This window comes from Schistocerca serialis, chromosome 7 (genome assembly GCF_023864345.2).
Source record: "Schistocerca serialis cubense isolate TAMUIC-IGC-003099 chromosome 7, iqSchSeri2.2, whole genome shotgun sequence".
In the NCBI taxonomy this organism is placed as follows: domain Eukaryota; kingdom Metazoa; phylum Arthropoda; class Insecta; order Orthoptera; family Acrididae; genus Schistocerca; species Schistocerca serialis.
The window spans coordinates 123,399,505-123,425,347 of record NC_064644.1 but is presented as its reverse complement, the minus strand read 5'-3'; the positions used below and the strand labels follow the sequence as shown (position 1 = coordinate 123,425,347).

Sequence of the window (25,843 nt, the reverse complement as noted above, 5' to 3'; positions counted from 1 at the left end):
ACCGAAGTCTACCACCGTATTAGCAGTCTAATTCGTGACTCCGTGCTCTTAACAATTGTCTCTGAATTGCATGTGCTGTGACTTTGTTTAACTACTTTTGACTATTTTCATGGCATTGTTCGTAATTAAAAACTTCCACACAGTGACAGCCCGTGTATTACGCAATGGTAAGACAGAAATTTCCGAAAGCTGTTGTCCTTACGACACAAGGCTATGAATCTCTGCATCTACCGTAGCAGGTGCTCCATCAGTTGCTAAACCTACCAGTTTCTTTAAGGAAATGTTTTCAGAGATCTTTTAAGTGCTAAAATATGTGTTGCCCTGGATACTCGGATTAAAATTACTTCGTGATTGATATTTCAGCGAGACGAGTGGTAGGGGACTGCCGCCATCGAATCGGTTCTTTCCCAAGCGCCACGTGGTATCTCTGTCGCTTGTTTTATAGGTACATGGTGCTCCTTGCGAAGAGGGGCTGGCTTGCCTGGCAACGCTGCTTCCCCACCACGGTGACCTGTCAGTCACAAAGTAATTTTAATCGAAATATAGTGAGCCCTCTCGATGGTATAATCTTCACCAACTCCTCTCTTACTTCTAAACCATGAAAAGCCATTCTTGCAAAAAAGGCGGGTTGAGCTGTACCGATATCAACGACAGCAATCCTGTCTACATGTTGTTGGGAATAATAGTTGCAGCGATCAAAGACAGTTTAAATCCTCGAAAACCAGGAGGGAGGGCATGGGGGGGGGGGGGGGAGGTACTTCATGCCCACCTTTCAGAAATATTGTGATCTAGTCAGTTTTTTATATTTTAATAACCTGAAAAAATTGTTTTTAATGAATCCTTGTATCATATTCTAAAATGTTTTAATTTTTTAAATTAAACTGAACCAAAAAATTTAAGCCTTAGTACTAGATGTCACTTTTCCCGATGAATCTCATAGTCAATATTAAAGGCATGTTGTAGGTAAAAATCAAGAAGTAACGAAATTTGAATTAAATTTTTTTTTGTTGAGGCCATCTGCTAAGAATGTACTAAACGAAATTTTAAGGTTCTGCACTGTACCTGCACATCAGTACCTCTTCAAAAAGTAAGTTATTAATATAAGTCAACAACAATTAACGAATTTTAGTTTTTCTTAGTGTGGCCATAAACTACTCCCCCCCCTGTTAGTGCAAGTTAAGGAAAATGCGTTGGTGAATTTTTGGAAAACTGTCGTAAGTTACTATGGAACCAAACTGCTGAGGTCATCGGTCCCTAGTCTTACACACTACTTAACCTAACTTAAACTATCTTACGCTAAGGACAACACACACACCCATGTCCGGAGGAGGACTCGAACCTCCGACGGAGGGAGCCGCGCGAACCGTGCCAGGCGCCTAAGACCGCACGGCTACAACGCGTGGCAAATGCGTTGTTATTGCTAGGGGTAAGCTGTGAAGTAACATCAATACTCATAACTCAATCTTCCTCATTACTGTGTTTGCAGAAAACTGTACAGATTTAATGGCAGACATCTCAGTTTTATTTTTGAAATTCTCAGATAATTAATCTGGAGCCTCTAAAATGCAGTTTTGATTAATTCACCGTGCTCGTTCGGTGTTTGTTCTGTGCAAAAATAGTTGAAAATCTGAAAGACGTCTCAGTTGCTGCTTTATTCTTATCTATAAGCACTAAAGAAGTTTGCTGTTGAGCATTAAGTTTACATTTTAGCTGCCTTACTTTTTATTTCCTTAGAGCAGAGTACTGTGGCAAACACTTTACAATCCATGGATGAACTGTTTTAAAGTGGCGTTCGACGTTCCCTTTCTCCCCAACTGATACGCGTCCATATCACAGTAAACTCATACTTTTGTCCTTTACCTGGTACAGAAATAATCAGTCTCCCATTTCGGATGTAAGTGGTAAATGTTTTTGCTTGAACACGTCATCATTAGAACAAACCTTGCGTAGTATCAGTGAGTAAATCAAACTATCCAGGTTCAGCAGACGTCTGATGATACGCACACGACAAACGTACCGTGCACAATTAAAACTGTGTGCCGGACTTTCCCGCGAAAGGCAAAGATCCCGAGTTCGAGTCTCGGTCCGGCACACAGTTTTAATCTGCCAGGAAGTTTCATATCAGCGCACACTCCGCTGCAGAGTGAAAATTTCATTCTGATAACGTGCACAAGCTCACGCATATAAAATCGCCTGTGAGGCTGACAGTGATAGCTGCGCAGGAGAACCAAGCAGTTGTGAGAGCGGTCTGAGTGGAGCAATCCAGATTAGCCAACAAGAGCTTACGGCGATCCACCTAAAATGCCTCTGCGTGCTGCTAGCAATTCGCGATCGACGGTTTGACGGTCACTGATACACAGGATATGGTTTAGTAGCTAGGTAGATACGAAAAGATGAGAGGAAGAAAATGGAGGGTAGCGTCAAAGCAGTACAAAGACTAGGACATAACAATTTGAACAAGGTAAAAATGTGGCACTCAATACATAAAATACGTTAATGATTAGTGCGCACTGATCTGCAAAATTTGACAATGTTGCACCTCTTCATATGTGCGACTGTAATGTACTGAAGCTTATTATCCATTAATTTTTTAATTTCTCATAGAAGAATGAAAATATCAGTTCTAGTTAAAGTCAGTAATCAGAAGAAATTTGTACGTACTTTCTCTGAATATCACCCGGTACCTTATTCTGTCTGGAGTTCGGGTGTACAGTGCTAGACAGCGAGGTATTTGACGAAGCTTAGCTCCGGATTTTAGCTTCTGACATTTACCAGTTGCCGTTCATGTCAAGCGAATTGTTTACTGCTGAATAATATTGTCAGATCACGTAGGAATCACAGGAGCACATATTTTATTCCCCACGACTTGAATTACTATCTATCCACGTCCGACTTAAGTCCCGCGCTCTCAGCTTACCTACTGCTACTTCCTCACTCCTACTTTGCCAACGAGGTATCGTTCCCGGTTCGAGTCCCGGTTTTAATCTGTCGGGCAGTTTCAAAACAGCGCACACTCCAAAGAACAATGAAAGGTGAATTTTGGAGTATACAGTTAGCTAATGACGTTTTGCACATGTACAACGATTTTATTGGGAAAGAAAAGTATTTCATAAGTACACTCTCAGCTTACGTAAATGATTGTGTTTTTTGTGTGCTAATACGACCCAGGCAGAACTTTTGGATAGTTTGATTTACTCACTGATGCTACGCAAGGTTTGTTCTAATGATGTGTTCAAGCACTTACCACGAGAATTGTGAAATCACGGTAAGTTGTGTTTTTTTAGTGGGAAAGTACTGGCCAACAGGTGTGTCATGAGGAAACGCTGTCACACCGGGTGTAAAAGAGCTACTTACACAGAGATTTAGACTTTTTAAAAGAGACAAGGAGAAACACTTTCCTATGTGACAAAAATGTCGTAGATGCACCGTTTCCCTGGAAGGAATCAATGAAGGTTTTATGCTAGTGACGTTCAGAGACGGTATGTCTTGGGGTCTACACGATCGTTAAACACCTAAGTTGTTGAGCCAGATGCCGTCGTGGAACTTGCTGTCGTCCCTGACCATGTTCCACCATCTTCTACGGTCTTCAGCGAACTCCTCCCATTTGTCACAGCCTATATTAAGTGCGTCGATAAAGCGCTTGACGCACTAACTATAACACGCTGAAAACCTGGTATCCCACGAATAATTGCTGGAGCTTCGGCCGAATTGGCAACGAGCTTTTCTGGAGTGTCCATCAGTGTGTCGTACACCAAAGGCTTCACCTTTCTTAAAAAATAAGTCCAGAGGTCAGCAACATCGCTCAGACACTCATCACCACACAGGATTTGAACTTAGTCTTCGAACATCACTGGCATCAAAACCTTCATGGGCTCCTAGCTGCGAAAAAGTGTACCTGCTATACTTTTATCTCATAAAATATTTCGTTTTATCTACTGTACACACTCTGAAATTTTGTATACGCGCTTTTATTCTACCCCGTCTATTATACTTGACAGGCTGTTCCACTTTTGGAGAATCCTGCGTTGAGGTGTTGTATTAGTTGATTACGAATACTTTTAGATATGCGAAGTCTTTGCAGAGTTTTATCGAAACAGTGTTCTAACAAGACAGTCCCTCGCCTCCAAATCACATATTGCTCACCACCCAAAACGAGTGAACGTAGGGCAATGAAACTTGGTGGAGTCGATCGTGACGTGATCTTCGGCATGTGATGACACTAAAACTACCAGCAAGGAAACTCCTGCAGCACACGGTCTGAACATCATTCCTATAAATTTGGTTACCCGTACGGTAAATAGTTTCCCGTCCACAGTGCCTCAAATATGAAAGTTTAGTTACAACCAGCCTGTATATTGTTACGCGACAAGTGAACGCAGCGTCGTTTAGAATTCACCAGCAATCAAATGTTTCAGCTAGAGCAACGTTAAAAATACTGATTCTGTAACAGTGATTTCATAATTAAAATGTGAAAATTTAATCGTCTACGTTTTATTATTCGTCACCTGTCCCCTTCTAAGGATAACGGATACCTACTGTCTGGAGGATAATGTACTAAATGGTCTTCTGTTAATATTTTTGTGTTTCGTTTCTGACACTGTAGAAACAGAGGCATTAAATGTGATATTTTTACACAGAGAAAAGAAAAGAATAAAGGGCTTGTTTGTTCCTCGTAGCAACAGCAGATGAGTCTTCATTCAATTTCCCGACTCGCTCCATGCTGATGCGACACGTTTCGCTGATCAGCTTCAAGCTGATATTGTGTAATAAAATTATTTAATAACACGCAATAAGCTTGGCGATATTGTGAGCAAACCACATTTTCTGCAAGGTCTTTCGTTCATCCAACTATGATGTGGGACATAGCAAATATGAAACTAATAGTTAAGGTTTACTGTAATGAACGTACTTACAAACTTCTAAATTGGTACAGATATTGAAATTAAAATAGAAGCCGTAATTCCCGAGAAACGCTAAATTTGATCAGTTCCCATCCTAGTGCCTTGTCTGAGTAATCTTGTTTTATTGGCAGGGTGAATCCACAACGCGACGTTTCGAGGAATTGCTGACCCTGCGCTTACATTTTCGAACTTAAACACAAGCGATTCTAATTTTGTACAATTACGCGCTGATAGTCGCTGTAATTTAGTGACGTCGATCGCTGAGGCAGAAGCAAATTTGGTTTAACATTAATTCCAAAAGGACAAAGGTTACTGACTGTAACTAATAACTGATCAAACCCAAAATGCTATGTGAGCCGGTACAGGTTTCTATTTACCAGTTTTGTTTAATGAAGATATTTCTATGTGGAACTGACCATTCAGCGAACATTGAAATGTTATATAGGGGATCATGATGACCCGAAGTTCGTCGTGGTCTGCATTTGCGTAAGTTGCCGGTCACAGATTTTTGTAACTGGCAGACTTCAAACAAATGTTCGTAAAGTTATCATAGAGTGACACATTGATTTTCAGACAAGTACAGATTGCTTTGTACGAGAATTGACGACATATTGTACAATTTAGTCTACCCAATATTATTCACTATGATCTGATCCAACGTTGGGCGGAAGTAATTTCCTGGTGAGCGAAGCGAACAATCAATGATAAGAATTCTGAGTGATACTAACTTCTTAGCCATGTCCGCCTAAAATACATTTACAAGGTGTAGATGGTAATAGTGGCACTAAAGGTTTCTTCTGTTTGCACTACTACTACATACGTATTTTTACGAAATGACATTCTATCAGCAGCGAAGAGATTAAGGTTGAAGTGACACTCAGTAAAATGTTGTCAGCGCGATATTCGATGCCTTTACGTCTAAATAAGGAAGGCTGAGAATGGGCTTTGTATGGGTTTTGTAAAAATCCCGTAGTCAAATAAATCATGGTGCCAAGATATAATACTAGCTGCTCTATGACGGGATATATTACAAGAGCTGCAGCTGGAGTGGAAATGAATCTGAATAACCTTAAAATGAGATGTTTCAGGTAAAAATCCCACTGTAGCTGTTCAGCACGTATTACTGTCCCTTTTGTGTTGCGATGAGGTGAATGCTGGCGCAGAATTCGCTGTTGGATAGCAATAAGTTGGGTGATGTGCGACCGTGTGAAATTATAGCACAGTACACTGAAATATGTCGAAGTGCGCAGCAAGAAATATCTGACTTCTTATTTAAAACAAATCGTGATGCATATTCTAAAATAAATGAAGTAATTAATGATCTAATTAAAGAGGAATTCAGCAGTCAGAAGTTGATTATATGTACTAGTACGCGGATGGCGCTTAATCATAATATCACCGAACGTTTGCTTCACAGTGGAAATGAATTGCTGTAAATTAGAATGTGATTGTGGAGATAATTATGGATCCAGGATTATCTGACGAATATCAATTCGTATGTCACAATTATCGTGATCATTTACAACTAATTTAAGAGTAACAAAATAGACGTCTTACTTTTAACATAGCAGAAGAAAGAAAGAAAAGTCTGAAGAACTCAAAGGTGGGTCATTCGTTTTAAATAAAATAAAGAAGAATGGAAATCGTGAATTGGTATTTCTACTTCTATACCCGGGATGTTTCATAACTGAAACGATGAAAATTAAATGGTACAGTTCGTTGGTGAATGAACCTGCAGAGCGACAAAATTGCCAGTATCTGCGCTCTGTAAAAGTTACTCGGTAACGATTATCCATTCTGCGTAGGGAGGCACTGTAGACCCATGGAAGGAATAATGGGTCTGGTCATTTGTGTGTGTGTGTGTGTGTGTGTGTGTGTGTGTGTGTGTGTGTGTGTGTGTGTGTGTGTGTGTGTGTGTTTCTTATATAGGTAATTTCCAAATGAATTTTCACTCTGTAGCAGAGTGCGCCCTAGTCTGAAGCTTCGTGGCAGATTGAAACTGTGTGCCGGATCGGCACTCGACCCTGGGACCTTTGCCTTTCACAGAAAAGTGCTCTATAGAATGAACTATCTAAGATGATTGCGGAAATGAAGGAAGATAATGACACTGGATGCTGGTACGTACACTATATGATCAAAAGTGTCCGGACACCTGGCAGAAAGTGACTTGCAAGGTGGTGGCACCCTGAATCGGTAATGCTGGAATTCAATATGGCCTTGATGACAGGTTCCACTTTCGCAAGCATACGTTCAATCACGCGGTGGAAGGTTTCTTGGCGAGTGGCAGCCCGTTCTTCACGGAGTGATGCACTGAAGAGTGGATCGATGTTGGTCGGTGAGGCCTGGCATGAAGTCGGCCTTCCAAAATATCCCAAAGGTGTTCTATAGGATTCAGGTCAGGACTCTGTGCAGGCCAGTCCATTACATGGACGTTATTGTCGTGTAACCACTCCGCCACAGACCGTGCATTATGAACAGGTGGTCGATCGTGTTGAAAGAAGCAGTCGCCATCCCCGAATTACTCTTCAATAGTGGGAAGCAAGAAGGTGCTTAACATCAGTGTAGGCCTGTGCTGTGATAGTGCCACAGAAAACAACAAGGGGTGCAAGCTCCCCCACCGTGAAAAACACGACCACACCATACCACCACCGCCTCCAAATTTTAATGTTGGCACTACACATGCTGGCAGATGACATTCACACCGGGCATTCGCCAAACGCACACTGCCATCGGATCGCCACATTGTGTACCGTGATTCGTCACTCCACACAACGTTTTTCCACTGTTCAAACGTCCAATGCTTACGCTCCTTACACCAAGCGAGGCGTCGTTTGCCATTTACTGGCGTGGTGTGTTGCTTATGATCAGCCGCTCGACCATGACATCCAAGTTTTCTCACCTCCCACCTAACTGTCATAGTACTTGCAGTGAATCATGATGCAGTTTGGAATTCCTGTGTGGTGGTCTTGATAGATGTCTGCCTTTTACACATTACGACCCTCTTCAATTGTTGGCGGTCTCTGTCAGTCAACAAACGAGGTCAGCCTTTACGCTTTCGTTCTGTACGTGTCCCTTCACGTTTCCACTTCACTATCTCATCGGAAACAATGGACCTAGGGAAGTTCAGGAGTGTGGAAATCTCGCGTACAGACATATGACACAAGTGACACCAATCACCTGACCACGTTCGAAGTCCGTGAGTTCCGCGGAGCGCCCCATTCTGTTCTCTCACGAAATCTAATGTCTATTGAGGTCGCTGATGTGGAGTACCTGACAATACGTGGCCGCATAATGCACCTAATATGAAAACATATGTTTTTGGGGGTGTCCGGATACTTTTGATCACATAGTGTATGTTACTACTCCCGAACGACCAAGGAATTCGTCGAGCTTGTCTGTAAGACACTGGTCGTCAAACTTTTTTTCTCAGGCGCCAGTACTTACTCAGTGGGGCGGCACCTCCTCGGACCCCATATGTACCAATCTTATTATTAACTGGTAACCTACATTAATTAGTCCGGTGTCTTATGAGCCCCCAACTGACTAGCTATAGTAAGGGCGCAGTAAGTTGGCCGCCGATCTCCAAGGAACTGATCGGTGAAAGTCGGCACCATTCGGAGCACTTTGTGCCTGTTCGCTGTTTCAGATGACTTCCACCCTCAGTGACGCTAAAGATGTGACAGTAGTAATTGCCTGACGAAGTGGTGGTGTGTTGTCTGCGTGAGCGGATGATTAATTGATTAACATCTATACTTCTACTTAAATTCAATATGCAATATCAGACACGATCAAAATTGTTTACTAATTTTCGAATGTCATTTTTCTTCTACTCACTGCGTTGTATTACAATAGCCTTAACTCAGTTTCGTATTCCGTGCCACAAATTCGTGCCGCATCTGAAGGTGATCACGTCAGTCATGCGCAGCCACGAGTCCATGTTACATCCGTGTTAAAATGTGCGCCACAGCAACTTATTGGTAGGCGTAGCACACGTTCTTGAGTTGAGTTGTCAGTTTTGGAAGACAGACAGTAAAACATTACATCCGTTAACCCTGTAGTTGCCGCTCTACTTACCCCTTTGCCTCCGAGGTAAGCGGTCAACATTACTTATCTCACGCCCGAATTCACCAACGACAATTAAAATTAACCCCATGTTACAATATTACTGTTTTTGTTAATATTTTTCTTTGTTACTGAGCAGGAAAATTACACTTCTAAGAAGCTCTTAACGTTTTTTTGACGTTTTAGGATTCGGCCGTTAGTTGCTAGACGCGTATTACTATAAAAAAACGGCTGAGAACGGCAGGGTCGCTGGCGGCAGGCCGCAGTTCGAAGACCACTGACTGACGTAAGATACGAGAGATGTTCGTGGTTTGTTCCGAGACACTGAAAAACAGTGCGGCGATTAGGAACTTGACATCACCACCACCACCACCACCACCACCCTTCTTCGTACCAGGTCAATCCTGCTTATGAAAATGCCTTCCACCACCAAGATGTAAATCAGCTACCTCCTGGGCAAGTGCCACATCACTAACGTGCACTAGCCGCCTTTCTTGGGTGGAGGAGTTGATGTGACAGAACAGAAAGTGGACCAAGACTAGTTAAGAATATAAGAAAAGAAAAAACAGGAGTCGAAAGCCAACAGAGATATGATTCCGTATGTTATGATATGGGCTATCAGACCAATTGTGTGATTGGATTGAAGAGTTCCTAGATAACAGAACGCAGCATGTCATTCTCAATGGAGAGAAGTCTTCCGAAGTAAGAGTGATTTCAGGTGTGCCGCAGGGGACTGTCATAGGACCGTTGCTATTCACAATATACATAAATGACCTTGTGGATGACATCGGAAGTTCACTAAGGCTTTTTGCGGATGATGCTGTGGTATATGGAGAGGTTGTAACAATGGAAAATTGTACTGAAATGCAGGAGGATCTGCAGCCAATTGACGCATGGTACAGGGAATGGCAATTGAATCTCAATGTAGACAAGTGTAATGTGCTGCGAATACATAGAAAGATAGATCCCTTATCATTTAGCTACAAAATAGGTCAGCAACTGGAAGCAGTTAATTCCATAAAATATCTGGGAGTTCGCATTAGGAGTGATTTAAAATGGAATGATCATATAAAGTTAATCGTCGGTAAAGCAGATGCTAGACTGAGATTCATTGGAAGAATCATAAGGAAATGCAATCCGAAAACAAAGGAAGTAGGTTACAGTACGCTTGTTCGCCCATTGCTTGAATACTGCCGGCCGAAGTGGCCGTGCGGTTAAAGGCGCTGCAGTCTGGAACCGCAAGACCGCTACGGTCGCAGGTTCGAATCCTGCCTCGGGCATGGATGTTTGTGATGTCCTTAGGTTATTTAGGTTTAACTAGTTCTAAGTTCTAGGGGACTAATGACCTCAGCAGTTGAGTCCCATAGTGCTCAGAGCCATTTGAACCATTTTGAGCTTGAATACTGCTCAGCAGTGTGGGATCCGTACCAGATAGGGTTGATAGAAGAGATAGAGAAGATCCAACGGAGAGCAGCGCGCTTCGTTACAGGATCATTTAGTAATCGCGAAAGCGTTACGGAGATAATAGATAAACTCCAGTGGAAGACTTTGTAGGAGAGACGCTCAGTAGCTCGGTACGGGGTTTTGTTGAAGTTTCGAGAGCATACCTTCACCGAAGAGTCAAGCAGTATATTGCTCCCTCCTACGTATATCTCGCGAAGAGACCATGAGGATAAAAGCAGAGAGATTAGAGGCCACACAGAGGCATACCGCCAATCCTTCTTTCCACGAACAATACGAGACTGGAATGGAAGGGAGAACCGATAGAGGTACTCAAGGTACCCTCCGCCACACACCGTCAGGTGGCTTGCGGAGTATGGATGTAGATGTAGATGTAGATGACATCGAGCGGCTTTAAAGTAACGGGGAAAGTTGTACTGGTAGTTACATTTAGGATGACAGGATGGACATCGCCTTATCTTATTGCGTATTTTTTTTTTTCTAAATCACTTTTAGTCACGTCAATTCTCTTTTGAAATACCCTGTTATGTTGGAGTCACTATCCGAATTATCTGTCTCACGGATACAGCCCTCTTTACATAAATGACTTGAGCGGTTAGTTGGTAAAAAGACAGTCGTGTCTCCGATAAGAGTAATTTACTTCCCGCGTAGACGTAGATCTTTCACACTCTCAGAGTAGTAGATTAAGGGCTAGGAAAAGGGTGAAGAGAAACTAACTTCACTGCGAGATCTTTTGGATAAGAGCAAGCCATAAAGCGGGCTATGAAAACTGGAAAATGGCCTCGCTCGCTGCCTAAATCCTCTTTATGTGCTTCCCGGGTTGTCTCAACCGCGAATCGAGGGAATAATACATCCGTAGATTACACAAACAGCGTAGAGCGACACCACACTCAACCTTTGTAAAAAGTGTACCGAGTTTTTGCAAAGGCCATGTCACAGCAATTACGGATCAACGAGGAACCATAAAATTTCCTGAGGGTAACAAGCATATCTGCCATATAAAGCTACCTATAACTGTAATGTTTCCTTGTGTTTTAAGTGCAATGACGGTTGTTTCCTCACACTGTGCTTGCCATATCTACCACTGAAACAATATGACAGGTCAATATGAAATATAAGTAACTCTTCTCACCGTTAACCAACTACAACGAATACGAGTGTACAATTCATTGTTCAATTTCTCCGGCTAAGTTTGAGTAACATGCGTAACAAATGTGCCACTTACAGTCTTAGGTTAACCTCACACTTCAGCTTCAAGTAATATTCTAGTTACTCACGCACGCGATACAGTACTGCATGGGTTCCACTTCTCAATGAAGACTTTAAAGTATTTCAAAGCCTGAATAAAGATGGTGCAATAGATCCATTGGTAGAATTAAATATGTACTTGAATTACAGAAGTAGGAGATAAAAGTCTGCCCTGTTGTACATAAAAGTCCTCAGTACAAGAAAAGTTCGAAAATGTATTTCTGTTGTTTCTTTATGGACCATACACTCGAAGCCTCAGATTGGACATTTAATGAAGGGCAGTTTATTTGCGGACGGAGTTAAACGTACGGAAGCAGATTGTGCGCAATAAAATTCGAAAGTAGTGCTGTTTTTGGAAACTTCTCTAAAAGACTGCACATTGTACTACGCGAAAATGATATGTATTGTATCTTCTATGGGTGCTTACGTAAATGACATGAAGTGGTTCGTCGCTCAACTGCAATAAAATGTAGGATAGATTTAATAGGACATATCCTGAGACATAAAGGAACAGTTATGTTGATGATGGAGGGAGATGTGGAAGGTAAAAATAGTAGAGCCATCAAAACGGAAATAACGTGAGCACGGTCATATGGATGTATATCTTTGAACAAGATAGTTTAGCTGCCGGTTTCCAGACTAAAGACACAACCAACACCACCACCGACAACAATAACAACTACTATTATAAATATCGAATCATAGAAGAAATGCTCAAACCAGCACACTCAGGCACCATAAAATAATAAGCCAAGGTCATGAAAGACATTTGGCAAACAGCAAAAATTCCAGGAGATTGAAAAAAATGGGTTAATTTACGCATTACCCAAGAAGGAAGACGGAACAGATGTAAATAGCTACAGGGGAATCTCATTAACAACAGTTGCTTACAAAATTCTGTCTGTCTTCTCGATAGAGCACAGAAACAGCATGAACCAAAAACTGGAGGCTATCAGGAAAGATTCAGACGAGACCGTTTGTGCACAGATCAAATCTTGAACCTAAAGCTAATTCTTAGACATCACAGTACTTGTAGTACCAATTTAGTGTGCACATTTTTCTTGATTTGGAAAAAGTCTATAATTCAGATGACGATGAATAATTTTTCCGGATACTGAAAGAACAGGGTCTAGAACTGAAAACACTTGCAATCATAAAACGGACACTAACAGATAGAACGTCCAAGGTTAAATTTATGGGAGAGTTCTCAGATCCTTTCGAAATCAAAACGGGAGTAAGACAAGGAAATGCGCTGTCTCCATTACTTCTCAACTGTGTCTTTGAAAAAGTGATACAAGAATGTCGTACACAGAAATCAGTCCTAAAAATTGACCAACCAGTAATTTTAAGTGGTGGCAAGTTATCTGTGCCAACGGCCTTGCTGCAGTGGTAACACCGCTTCCCGCCAGATAACCGAAGTTAAGCGCTGTTGGTCTTGGCTAACACTTGGATGGGCTTCCGTCCAAATCCATCGAGCGCTGTTGGCAAACGGGAGAGTCCTTGTGCGAAGAGTTGAAGAGCTACCTGACAGAAGTAGTGGCTCCGGTCACGAAAACTGACGACGACTGGGAGAGTGGTTTGCTGACCACATGCCACTCCATAGCCGCACCTAGTGGCCCCTGTCGGCAGAGAATTACACGGCGGTCGGTCGGTACTATTGGGCCTTCTGAGGCCTGCTCGAACTTAGTCAATCAGGCAAGTTCCCTATAGACTGCCTACCGTTTGCAGACGATTTAGCAGTATTAACTCGCGACATTTCATCAGCTCAAATTCAGATTGAACTCTTGAAAGATGCTACAGAAACGCCTGTCTTTTGAAAAAGACATGTTGTATATGACCTGCAGCAAAGACCTATCAAAATTCATCGAGAAGAAATATGGCAAATTAAACGAGTTCCATAATTTAAATGTCTCAAGTGCAACTGTTCAGGAAAATGAAAAGGGCATACCGACTTCCCCAAAATATCTAGAGCAAGAGAAATATCACGAAGTATACAAAATTAGGACACTACAATACAGTAACTAACCCAGAATTGCTCTATGCATCAGAAAACCTATTTTTAACAGGAAAACACATTGAAAACATTCAGAAAAAGGAACGGAAAAGCGTAAGAAAATTATGGGCCCAAAACCTTTAAAGAAGAATGCCTTCTCGGAAGCAATCAGGAAAGTAACAGTACATAAATATCCCTTATTGACATTAGAAAACGCAGGTTAAGATTCCTTGGAAATATTAAAAAAACGTAACCAGACAGATTTACAAAACAAATAGCTAACTTTTTGACAATAGGAACAAAGCCAAAACGGACATGAGGGAATGATTTGGTGAGATTGTAGTGTTGGCTGAAGAGCCAACACCGTGTTACTAGAGGAGGCCGAAATGCATGCGTTTTAGCTCACGCAATCTGGCGTGAGGAGGGAAGAACTATACTGACGTGAGGTCTGGAACGTGACAAGGAATTAGAATTCAGAAAGCGGACGTAATTAGTTTGATACTTAACTTTAATCCATTAATGATGAACGTCGCTCTTGACGGTACACGATTCACAATATTATCTGTTCAGAATACATTCGTAGTAACTGAATATGGCGCCTTGCTAGGTCGTAGCAAATGACGTAGCTGAAGCCTAGGCTAAACTGTCGTCTCTGCAAATGAGAGCGTATGAAGTCAGTGAACCATCGCTAGCAAAGTCGGCTGTACAACTGGGGCGAGTGCTAGGGAGTCTCTCTAGACTAGACCTGCCGTGTGGCGGCGCTCGGTCTGCAATCACTGATAGTGGCGACACGCGGGTCCGGCGTATACTAACGGACCGCGGCCGATTTAAAGGCTACCACCTAGCAAGTGTGGTGTCTGGTGGTGACACCACATAGATCAAAATTCATCTAAAATTGACAAGAATTACTCCAAATGATGATCAGAAACGTGAAATCGTAAGGTTCAAAATCTGCAGGTGGCAAGTTGAGCACGAGGAAAAACCAAACAACAAGACTGGAGCGACATGGTTTGAAGTGAGAAAGGAATTCATTTGCGGTAGAAGCTTCTAGTTCATTTTTCACGTTAAAAAAGGTTATTAGTTTGTCACAACTGTTATCAATGGATTACTTTTCTTTACTTACCTCCACAATTTGTTGTTTGTGCCGCTGTATATGTTGACTGAATTGCTTTAGCCACTCAGTCGACTGCATCTCGAGTTAAGTATCTAAAATAAAGTTACTTATTATTACGCAAACGTAAAGACACATGTGGTAGACAAGGGAATGCCAATGAATCCGTTACACAATCAGCGCGACATCTTGGAATCATTTCAAGTAGACGTCCCAGTAGCAAGAAATATGAATATTGAAAACAGGAGAGTTTATCGCAGTGCACAAAATTACAAGAATTTTCAACCTGCTTCGCTAGGGTGATCATCTTATAGTGACATCACCCGATCTCTCAAATTTATAAAACAGTGGAGGACCAAATGCCTATCTAGCAGATAGAACACTACACGGCGTTCTTAATGGGGCGAGATCGTCAGCTGTGACTTTGGGAGTACACAAAGGAAGTATTATATGCCCATTACTGCTCCCAGTATACATAAATGGTCTTGCGGATAACGTCGGAAGCTCCATGAGGCTGTTAGTGTATGATGATGATGATGATGATGATGATCTTGATGATGCACATAGTGTCGCTACTGCGCATGCGCCTGTCACGGTCGCCAGTTGCAAGTCTCCTAGCATATTAGAAATTTGTGGTAAGTTCCTATGGGACAAAACTTCTGAGACTTACACATTGCTAGATCTAACTTGAACTAATTTGCGCTAAGGACAAAACACACACACACACACACACACACACACACACACACACACACACACATGCCGGGCGCGGCTACCCCGCGCGGCTACCCCGCGCGGCTCCAAGCACATTGCCTCATTTCGTTGATAATTACCCTTCTCCTTCTCAGTGATGATTGTTTTATCATTAATAATATTTTGTGATTGGTTGGCTGGAGCACATAAAGCACAGTGGATTGAAATGCCACAGCGATCATAATGTTCAGTACACTACTTACTCGGACTTTCTCCGACCGGGAATTCGCGACCGACCACGTCGGAAGACTCTACATTAACAGTTGTCATGGTAGCGCGCGTGGGAACAATAATAGTGAAATGTCAGGGAGTATCTATACGGAACGACGTAAAGTGGAATGGTCTAATAAAGTTAGTTGTGGGGGGGGGGGGGGGGGGAGCCGAATGCAAGGCTGAGATTCATTGGAGGAAATGTAATTGATCTACGAAAGAAATGGCTTTCAAAAACTCATCCGACCGATTCTTCAGAACTGCTCGTCGGCCTGAGACACTTGCCAGTTACGTAATTTCGTGTAGTAAGCTTTACGGAAGTGCTCCTCAAAGTCCAGTGGCAGATGCTGCAGGAAAGGTGTCAGGCGTCACGGAAAGGGTTACTGTTGATAGGTACAGCTTACGTTACTCCCGCATACGTCTCGTAAGATGATCGCGACGAGAGAATCTGATAAATGAAAGCTCATACGGAAGCTTAGCAAATCGTATTCTTCTCACGCACTTTACGTGAATGGAACAGGAAAGGATGTCATGAACTGGTACGTTCTTGGTATCCTCTGATGTTAGAAGTGGCTTGCCCAGCCAGTTATGGAATGACCTACTGTTTAACATGAACTCCCCATGGCTGGAAGTAATTGACAGTGAGCTCCGTCTCGTAAAGTCAACAACTCGGCCATGTCGCCCATCCTTCCAGCCACGCAGACGAAATGGGGTTCTCTTTACTCTAGTCTTCGCATACAACACAGCCCTATGACGCATGGCTTCTTGATATGTCAGGGGGACCCTCTAATGTGTAATGCATGTGGCGGACAGATTACATTGAACTACGTGTTACCTGAGTATTTCATTTTCACACACGAGGGCTGCAGCTAATTTACCAACAGATTTGTCCTCTATTTTAACTGACAATGACGCGACTGTGGTACGACTTTCTGTGAAATGCCCAACTCGTTCCATAAAATTTTAGAGAGAAATGTTTAATGTGTTATCGAAGCTGGCGCAACCACGTTTTTTATGAGTGATCAGTAAGTCACTTATCCCTGTGTAATATTTTTGATTTAGTCTTTGTCTTGTTTGTGAGTTACCTGACAGTTTTAGAACCTCTGACCATTTTAACGCACGTGCGGATGACCATGGGGTGAGACCGGGAGAGAATGAGTGCAGCTTTGTAAGAGATTCCCTCCTCTTTTATCACAGTTCCGAATCTTTACCACATTCGTTTCTACTAATTTTCATAATGACACAACCATGTCGTTGACCGCTCCTTAAGCCCCCCCCCCCCTTTCTCACACACACTACATTACATTAACAGGTAATTCCCAGAGGTGAAAAAGCAATATCCTAGAATCAACCGGTGATCGAACCTGAGACCTTTGGATTTACACTCTGGCGCTTATTGACTGATCTGCCTATAGGTTAGGTTTCGAATGACGAGAGGAGAAAGACAGTGTGTCCGCCGTTGAGGTATATTGAATTTCTTCGAGAGTGAAGTACGGCTTGTCTCAGAACGCTATAACGGATGAATCTTGGGATTGTGCGAGTAGAGTAGCATGTTCCTTAGAGAGTGTAGTTTTAGCAGAAAGACGACTGCAGGTTTCGGTGGCGCACGCCGCAGGTACACGGAGGTCGAGGGTCAGAGGACGGGGTGGGTGGGCGCCCTCCTCCCAAGTTAATTACAAAGTGGCGGGGGAGCGCATTCCGCGCATACTTGGCCAGGCCGCCGGCCGCTCCCTCTTAATCCCATATCTGCAGTCCTCACCGCGCGGCACACCACAGCGCTAAGTAATAAGTCTCTTTATCTGGCTCGCAAACTGAAGAGACAATTTGGGATTGCGGCAGCTCTCACACTGGACCAGCCAGCTACTCGCCCGTGGTCTAACGTTTCCGGAAAGACGTCGTGACGCATTGTTAAGGCGCTGGAGCGAGGAGCATCGAATCGCGGATACGCATTGAGACTACCCGATATTTTCCTGGACCACTTCAGTTTAATGCAGATTCTTTCATAGAGCGAGCTAGCACAATGTACTTCCACACGTACATGTATACTCCGCAAGACACCGTAGGGTGTGTGGCGGAGGGTACTTCATATACCCCTGTCATTTTCCCCCGTCTCTGTTCCATTCGCAAATGGTGCGTGGAGCAATCAAATGTCTACAAACTTCCGTGTGAGGTAATTTCTTCGATGTCCTGGTCGTCGCCACTTAGCGAGACACATGAGGTTCAAAATGGTTCAAATGGCTCTGAGCACTATGGGACTTAACAGCTGAGGTGATCAGTCTCCTAGAACTTAGAACTAATTAAACCTAACTAACCTAAGGACATCACACACATCCATGCCCGAGCCAGGATTCGAACCTGCGGCCGTAGCGGTCACGCGGTTCCAGACTGAAGCGCCTAGAATCGCTCGGCCACACCGGCCGGCGACACATGAGGAAGGAAGTAGTACACTGTAAGAAAAAGAAAAAAAAATGCACCACGAAAGAATTATCCGAATGGAACGGAAATCGTTTGATATGGTGTACATGTATAGGCGAACAAATGATTACGTTTTCAGAAAAATCTGGGTGATTCAAAAAGAAAGAGCTTCACAAACTGAGCCAGTCAATAACACGTTGCTCTACCTCTGGCCCGTAGGAAAGCAGTTTGATTGATAGAGCTGTTGTGTATCTCTCGGGGATATCGTACCAAATTCTGTCCAATTGGCGCTTTAGATCTTCAAGGTGCCGAGCTGGTTGGAGGGCGCTGTCCACAATGCTCCAAACGTTCTGATCCGAGGAGAGGTCCGGCGACCGTGCTGGCCAAGATAGGGCTTGGCAAACAGTAGAAACTCGTGTCTTGTGCAGGCGGGCATTGTCTTGCTGAAATGTAAGCCCAGGATGGATTGCCATCAAGGACAATAAAATGGAACGTAGAATACATCTGACCAATGTGAGAGATGTTGGCCTATGGTTTTGTGCGTCTGACTACCCTCATCAAAAACAGGAATGACCTATGCTTTCTTCCAGTCGTCAGGAAAGCTTCGCCTCTCCAGCGACCCACGGTACACTGCTGGTAGAAGAAGGGCATATTCTTTCGCATACTCAGCAGTATCGTATTTTTGAATGGACCAAGGAGGGGACTGACTATCAATGACACAATGGAGCCTCCGCCTTGCACTGTACAGTGGCGTGCGTAGTACAATGGTATAAATGTACATTTGGAACAATACTTAATGATACACGTAGTGTGTTATCAAACTGGTTTTCTTTTAACCCTGTAAAAATATGGATTATCAAGAATTGCCTGGTTCTTGATCCCACGTCTTGTTTGTGATTGGGTTATTTGTTTTTGTTTCAGGTGAGTATCTGATGGCCGTAAGAGGGAAATGTGAGGTAGCCGCCTGCTACATCGTGACGACAAATTGGAGAAGGCCGTGTTCTACTCGCTTGGAGGTTGCACTATTCATTCATAGTGTTTCTTCTCTCTCTTCTTGTTCCTGATGTACTGCTCTACAGGTGTGACTCTTTCTATTTTAGTCTATTGGTAGTCTGTTGAGAATCGACTTGCTACGGCGTACGGTCTACGAGATTCGTTGTTAAAGTCCGGCTGAAATCTTCTATTCTACGTTCTGTGTGCTTCTGCTTCTACTTTGCAATAGCTTCATAGAGCGATGTGGTTCAGTGGTTAAGCTCTGTGGCTCATATTCGAGTATTCCTAAATCGATTAAGGCGACTGCTGGAGCGGATCCTGGGAGAAGTGTACGACTCATTTTCTTCTTCTATCCATACCCAATCCAAACTTGTGTTTTTAACGAGCTAGCCGACGACGTGGCGTCACTGGAGGGTAAATCTCCGACAATGCCAGGCATTCGTGCTGGCGAAACGTCAGAAAGAATCATTAAACAAAACTGGGCCAAAGATCCCGAGACTAAATCTAACAGCCAATACGTTAACAAGAAGAATATTTGCGTAATTTGCTATTTTAATAAAGTATAGAAAAATTACAAGTTTTAAGTAACTTCTGTACCTCAACTACTGTTAAATTATCAGTTAAAAACTGGAATGGGAAACTACTGATACTGTATCTGACGGCGTGTGTGAAGTTTTATTTCAATTGACATACTGAAACAGACAGAAGTTAAACCTGTCTCTTCACATACGAACCGCAGTACGCCAGTTACCTTATGCATAGTGCGGGGGAACAGATCCCATGGACATCTCTTTACAGTATCTATACAGGCTTTCAAAAGTGGTTCTTAGAGAATGATTACATATTGGTACGTCACACAGCACATTGCTTCGTATGAAGACCATTCCTGAAAAATTAGAGTGATTCGGCCTAGTACTGACAGTCACTCTTCCCGCGCCTCTTTCACGACTGGAAAAGGTAAAGGGGTTGACAGTGGTACATAAAAACACTCTCCCCCACAAAGTTGTGGAGTATGTATGTGGATGTAGATTTGTGGATATTTTAGAAAATGCATTAACGGCAGATACTGAGCTTAGTTTGTAGCCGCAGTAGGTGAGTGCGGAGAAACAAAGGCCGGAAGCGCAGCGGACAGAGTAGAAACGCACCGCTCCGCCGAATGCCGCGGGTGGAAAGGGACGACCTTGACAATGGCCGCTTCACCACACGCGACGCGACACTGCAATCGATTTGCCGCACTACGTGGTCTGTATCGGTGACACAACACCGCACATGTGGTTACCAACTTGCAAACGCACAGAGGTTTTATCAACAAATTAAAACATAGCAATAGCTAGAGCACCGTGACGCGTTTGGGCGATACTTTTCCAGTAGCTTTGCGGGTGCAACGGGAGCAGCAAAGGCGTGCTGCGCGAAGTGCTACTAGCTGCACTGGCTACTAACACTTTTTCGTTGGAATATATGGCACGGCCCACTACTTCCCATGCCAGTAAGTAAATCTGGCACTACAGCGTACACAGTAACTGTACAGGTGACGGAAATATGGAACGCTTTGTTAATGTGTCACGTGTGGACAGACGCCGTTCGGAAGGCGGGATTTAGCGGGTGGGCGGGAAAGGGGGGGGGGGGGGGAGGGCTTAAGGCTTCGTGTCCACTCCCACCCCCTTAGGCGTTTACATTTTTACATATATCAATTTCAAGTTTAATAATAATTTTTGGGAAATGTTGTAGCCTGAAAACAGTCTAAAATGGCAAGGAATTCCAGAAAATTGCTATCTTTAAGACAGGACCCTTTCCAATTTCTAGCCTATATGGATGAGCTTTCACACTGACCGGCTTCAGTGAGCTTTCCAGCCAGGTAAAAGCTGATGATACATTCTGCTATGAACAACGAATCGGTCACGGTTTTTGAGTCCACAGGAGAAACTGGCAAACCTGAGCAAGACATAAAGTGAAAGGCACTCCACTAAGGGAAAAATGACAGAAATACTGACTTTACCGATGTAGGCGGAAAATTCTGAAAGAAACGGCGTTTATCTCGTCTACTCTCTCGCACAGCCACAGTCTGCAGACCTGTGTTCACAATCACAGTGCTAAGAGATGTACTGTACCAACTGACGCACGCTCACATGTTTGAATACCGATCACTGTGGCGCATTGATTAAGAAGCTGCACCCGCATTCGCGAAGACCAGGGCTCAGTCCGATGTCCGGCTATCTAGGTTTTGGTTTCTCATTTTTTGCATAAACCTTAGGAAGGAAATTACAGGAAGCTTACTTTAAAAAAGTGTACACTTATTTCCTTTTAGAATTCGAGTTGGCTTTCCTTTATTCATACTGATAATAATCGCGTACGAATAGGCGTAGTTGCGGAACGAAGTAACTGCACCGAACTCTCGCTAATCGGGCCGTCGATAGCCCGGCCTCCCAGTAATCCGGCCCACATCCAGCCTTAAGTCATTCAAGCAGTAATGACGCACACAGTAACCAATTCTCGTGTGCAGCGATGTTGTTAGTTAATTACGATGTTAAATAATGCTACACATGTTTGAAGTTGTGGCTTTCTTTACGGTTCAGTATCATGGCTTCCAAACGGAAGCACGTTATGCTAGACCTCAAGCAGAAACTCGTAATTAGGGATAATTGAACTGAGATTCTTCGCAGAAAGTCATTGTTGATGAGTACAGTGTTGGAGGACTAACTATGTATGACCAAACTCTGAGACGAAAAGAGAATCAAAAGTGTACAGGAAAGTTACGGCGAAAGTGACGAAGAAGACATGCGAGGAGAGAACATGAAGAGATCTCTTACTGCCGGTGTTGAAGCTGCAGACATTTTCCTGGAGTACATTGTGCAACAATCAGAAACATCAGTACCGATGTAAGCTCGTAAAGCCATTCTGTTATAAAGAATAGTGCTGTATGTATGTATCATCATTGCGACAACTAAAATTTTAGGAGCGTATTTCATGTTCACTGTAGTATATGTTCACACTAAAGGACTAAGTTTCCTATCAAAATGAATGTAGATATCTTTGGACTTATAAAATACAATCTGTATGCGTTTACACTACATTTCAGACACAGTCAATAATCTGGCATCCATATGTACAAGGAATGGCAGGATTAGCCAGTCTACTGTATATTCGCTCAACTGCTCGTTTGAAAGGAATTAACACTCTTAAACTATTTTACATGTTGTTGTTGTTGTTGTTGTTGTTGTTGTGGCCTTCAGTCCTGGGACTGGTTTGATGCAGCTCTCCATGCTACTCTATCCTGTGCAAGCTTCTTTATCTCCCAGTACCTACTGCAACCTACATCCTTCTGAATCTGCTTAGTGTATTCATGTCTTGGTCTCCCTCTGCGATTTTTACCCTCCACGCTGCCCTCCAATGCTAAATTAGTGATCCCTTGATGCCTAAGACCATGTCCTACTAACGGGTCCCTTCTTTTTGTCAAGTTGTGCCACAGACTCCTCCCCAATTCTATTCAATACTTCATCATTAGTTATGTGATCTACCCATCTAATCTTCAGCATTCTTCTGTAGCACCACATTTCAAAAGCTTCTATTCTCTTCTTGTTCAAACTATTTATCGTCCATGTTTCACTTCCATACATGGCTACACTCCATACAAGTACTTTCAGAAACGACTTCCTGACACTCGACTATACTCGATGTTAACAAATTTCTCTTCTTCAGAAACGCTTTCCTTGCCATTGCCAGCCTACATTTTATATTTTCTCTACTTCGACCATCATCAGGTATTTTGCACCCCAAATAGCAAAACTCCTTTACTACTTGTAAGTGTCTCATTTCCTAATCCAATTCCCTCAGCATCACCCATCACCCAAATTAATTCCACTACATTCCATTATCCTCGTTTTGCTTTTGTTGATGTTCATCTTATATCCTCCTTTCAAGACACTGTCCATTCCATTCAACTGCTCTTCCAAGTCCTTTGCTCTCTCTGATAGAATTACATTGTCATCGGCGAACCTCCAAGTTTTTATTTCTTCTCCTCGTAGGTGACGGATTTTCTTCGCAGATGCTACTGTATTCCTTTGCTGATACTTCTAATTGGTTTTTGCCACAAGCACCATAATTTTATTTAGCGTAGCTCTGTGCGGACTTGGAATAATGGATGTGCTCTTGCTTTAGCATACAAGGCGGCAGGTGCTTCACTGCCTGCAGCATGTTCGGCTCATGCTTCTCTGTCGGCGGAACGTAAATAATCATCTGTTTGATCTCGCTTTGCGCCTTGGCACTTGTGACGTAAACATTTGTCGTGTTTGTTTGCACTTGTGTTTCCTGTAATTAGGGGTGCGCCTCAGTGTCTAAATAATTTTCAAAATGGATGGGAGCGCCATTTTCCATTCTTTTTGTAGAGGCGCTATTAGCGTCCTGTGCGACCATGCGAATGATGTCCAGTATTACTCACAGCACGAAGTGTTTCGTAACCGCCCGAAAGTAGGACTAGCGCAGTTACCGTTAAGTTCCTGACTTGGCGCAAAGGTTTAGAATAATGTCATCTTCGTGAGAAGAAAGCTAACGTCCTGTTGCTGTTCACACTATGAACTTCTTGTTTCTGTAATTCAATTCGCGATACGTCTAGGCTGTTTCCATTAAGGGCTTAGTTTTCTTCCATTTGAGCCTAGCTGGTATTGCGATCCGTGTCCACGGATATTTCCTTGCGGTGGTAAGTTAAACACTAACAGATTTGAAAAACAAGAGTGTGTGGTTAGTGGCTGCGGTTTCTACAGCCTGGTAGCCTGGTCCTTCCCCATCAAAAGAAAACATACGACCACAGAATACCAAGATTACCGGTGTTTAAATGAATGTAAAGTTGTTCCTACCTTGAGACTTTAACTGTAGTGGTCATTAATTTATCATTGTGAGTTAGTGTTGCATTGGAACTTCATAGTGATTTTATTATTTAGTTTCGGTACAATTGTATGTGGAATTTGAATTTCTTTCGCGTATAAAATGTTCAATAATCTAACGGAGATGCAACCTGGGGACTTCTTCGACAACCTTCGATATTTCGAAAGGTGAACGCCGTCATTTTCAAGGCAACAATACAATGACAGAGCGCAGTTGCAGAACTTTACCTTGTTTCCGGTCATCCTGTGGAATATAACAGTAGGCTATAGATATTCTGGTGTGCCCTTCAAAGTATTGGGATATTACTATATTGCAGTGCCTATGTTAAGAAGAACGATGCAGTGTTGCTTCAGACATCAGGCATGTCCAAAAGAACAGCCACTGCGGCGATTACAGCCGTTACGAAATCATGAAATGTATTTGTAACCATCAGCTGTATAAGGGAATGACGACAATGAAATTTTGTATCGGCTTTACGCGAGCGACACCTTAACCGCTTTGCACAACTCACGACCAGACCCAAACTTGTCGTAAAGCGAGAAATCCGGGTTAGAGTTCCGGTCCGGCAGAAAATGTCATTGTCGTCATTCCGTTATAGAGCTGACGGTTGTTCGTGTTCGCAACTATAATTACATTTCATATTGGGATATTGTTATTAAGGAAACAGCAATTAACTTATCAAGTGGCCTAATAAATACAGATGTAGATGTAGTCTATATTCTGCTTGGAAGCCTTCGGACACAGGGAATGCTGCTTGCTCACTCACTGGTAATTAGTATTTACCATCGATGGCATCAGATGTTGGTCTTCTTTGGTAGTGTACGGTGCTAGTTGTTTACGGTGTATGTATGTATGTATGTATGTATGTATGTATGTGTGGGGGGGGGGGGGGGGGGACGCCCTGTCTTTCTGCATATGCCGTATTATGACTTTTAGTCGGCTTAGTACCGTCCACTATGGGTTTAAGTTTCCCTCCGCAGAGCTCTCCCATTGCATTTGCACATTGGAAATGACGGGATGTTTTCCGGAATACCAGCGGATGTCGAAGACGTCACCCGAGTGTGTTGGTGGGACAGTCGCATACTTGTGATAAGAATCAGTAATATATTTTGCTTTTAGTTCATCGTAACGCAGCAACCTCAATTAGATTTATATTTTATGTACCGATTCAGTATCAGCGTCCTAAAACTCCACATTAAGCAAAAGCTAAAGAATTTAATGGTGGTGCTTTGTATGTAAACAAACAGTGTACAGGCACGTGGTTGGTGTGGGAGGATATTCTTGTCTGAGCTCCAGACCAATCTCAAAATAATCATCCTAATGCCATTATCTTTTTGATATTGCATGTCTTTTCTTCACAAGTCACTACATCATGCGTACCTGAGAGTAATTCTTTCATACCAATATTAGCGGTTGTCTACTCTATTGCATTTGTATAGGGTGTAAGGGGTATAATTGCAGATATTTCTATTGGTGACTGAGGACGGTGTACTGAGCAACATTACATCAGTATTTAGGTCATTTGCGGACTAACAGTTGTAGCTTTTACGAGCCGTATGTTTTTAGGTTGGGTAATACCTCCAGGTACATGTGGCAAGATCAAGCCATTAATGCGTATTTTCCTCTGGGTAGCCGGTCATGTGTTGCAGTGTGGATGCGTGGATACACTGATAGGCGTAGTCTACTCAGTGGTGCACGAACTACCAGGCTGTAAAGCTTTTGACGTGTTTGTGGGGAGACGGTTACACACGGAGAAGAAAAACCAACAATATTTGCATGTTTACGTGCCACGTATAGGAGTATGTGCATATTATGTGT

General features: G+C 42.9%; 1 protein-coding gene across 6 annotated transcripts in view; it reads left to right on the top strand.

The window, feature by feature from the left end:
• Positions 1-25,843, top strand: part of LOC126412101 (transcriptional enhancer factor TEF-1) — an 802,315-nt gene that overhangs the window by 335,482 nt on the left and 440,990 nt on the right. Inside the window, exon 2 of one of the 6 annotated variants that reach the window (XM_050081523.1) lies at positions 19,076-19,233. The exons of the other annotated variants lie outside the window; for them this stretch is intronic. Coding sequence (XP_049937480.1) covers positions 19,218-19,233 — 16 coding nt within the window. The 5' untranslated portion in view covers positions 19,076-19,217. The remainder of the gene's footprint in view (positions 1-19,075; positions 19,234-25,843) is intronic. 6 annotated transcript variants of the gene reach the window in all.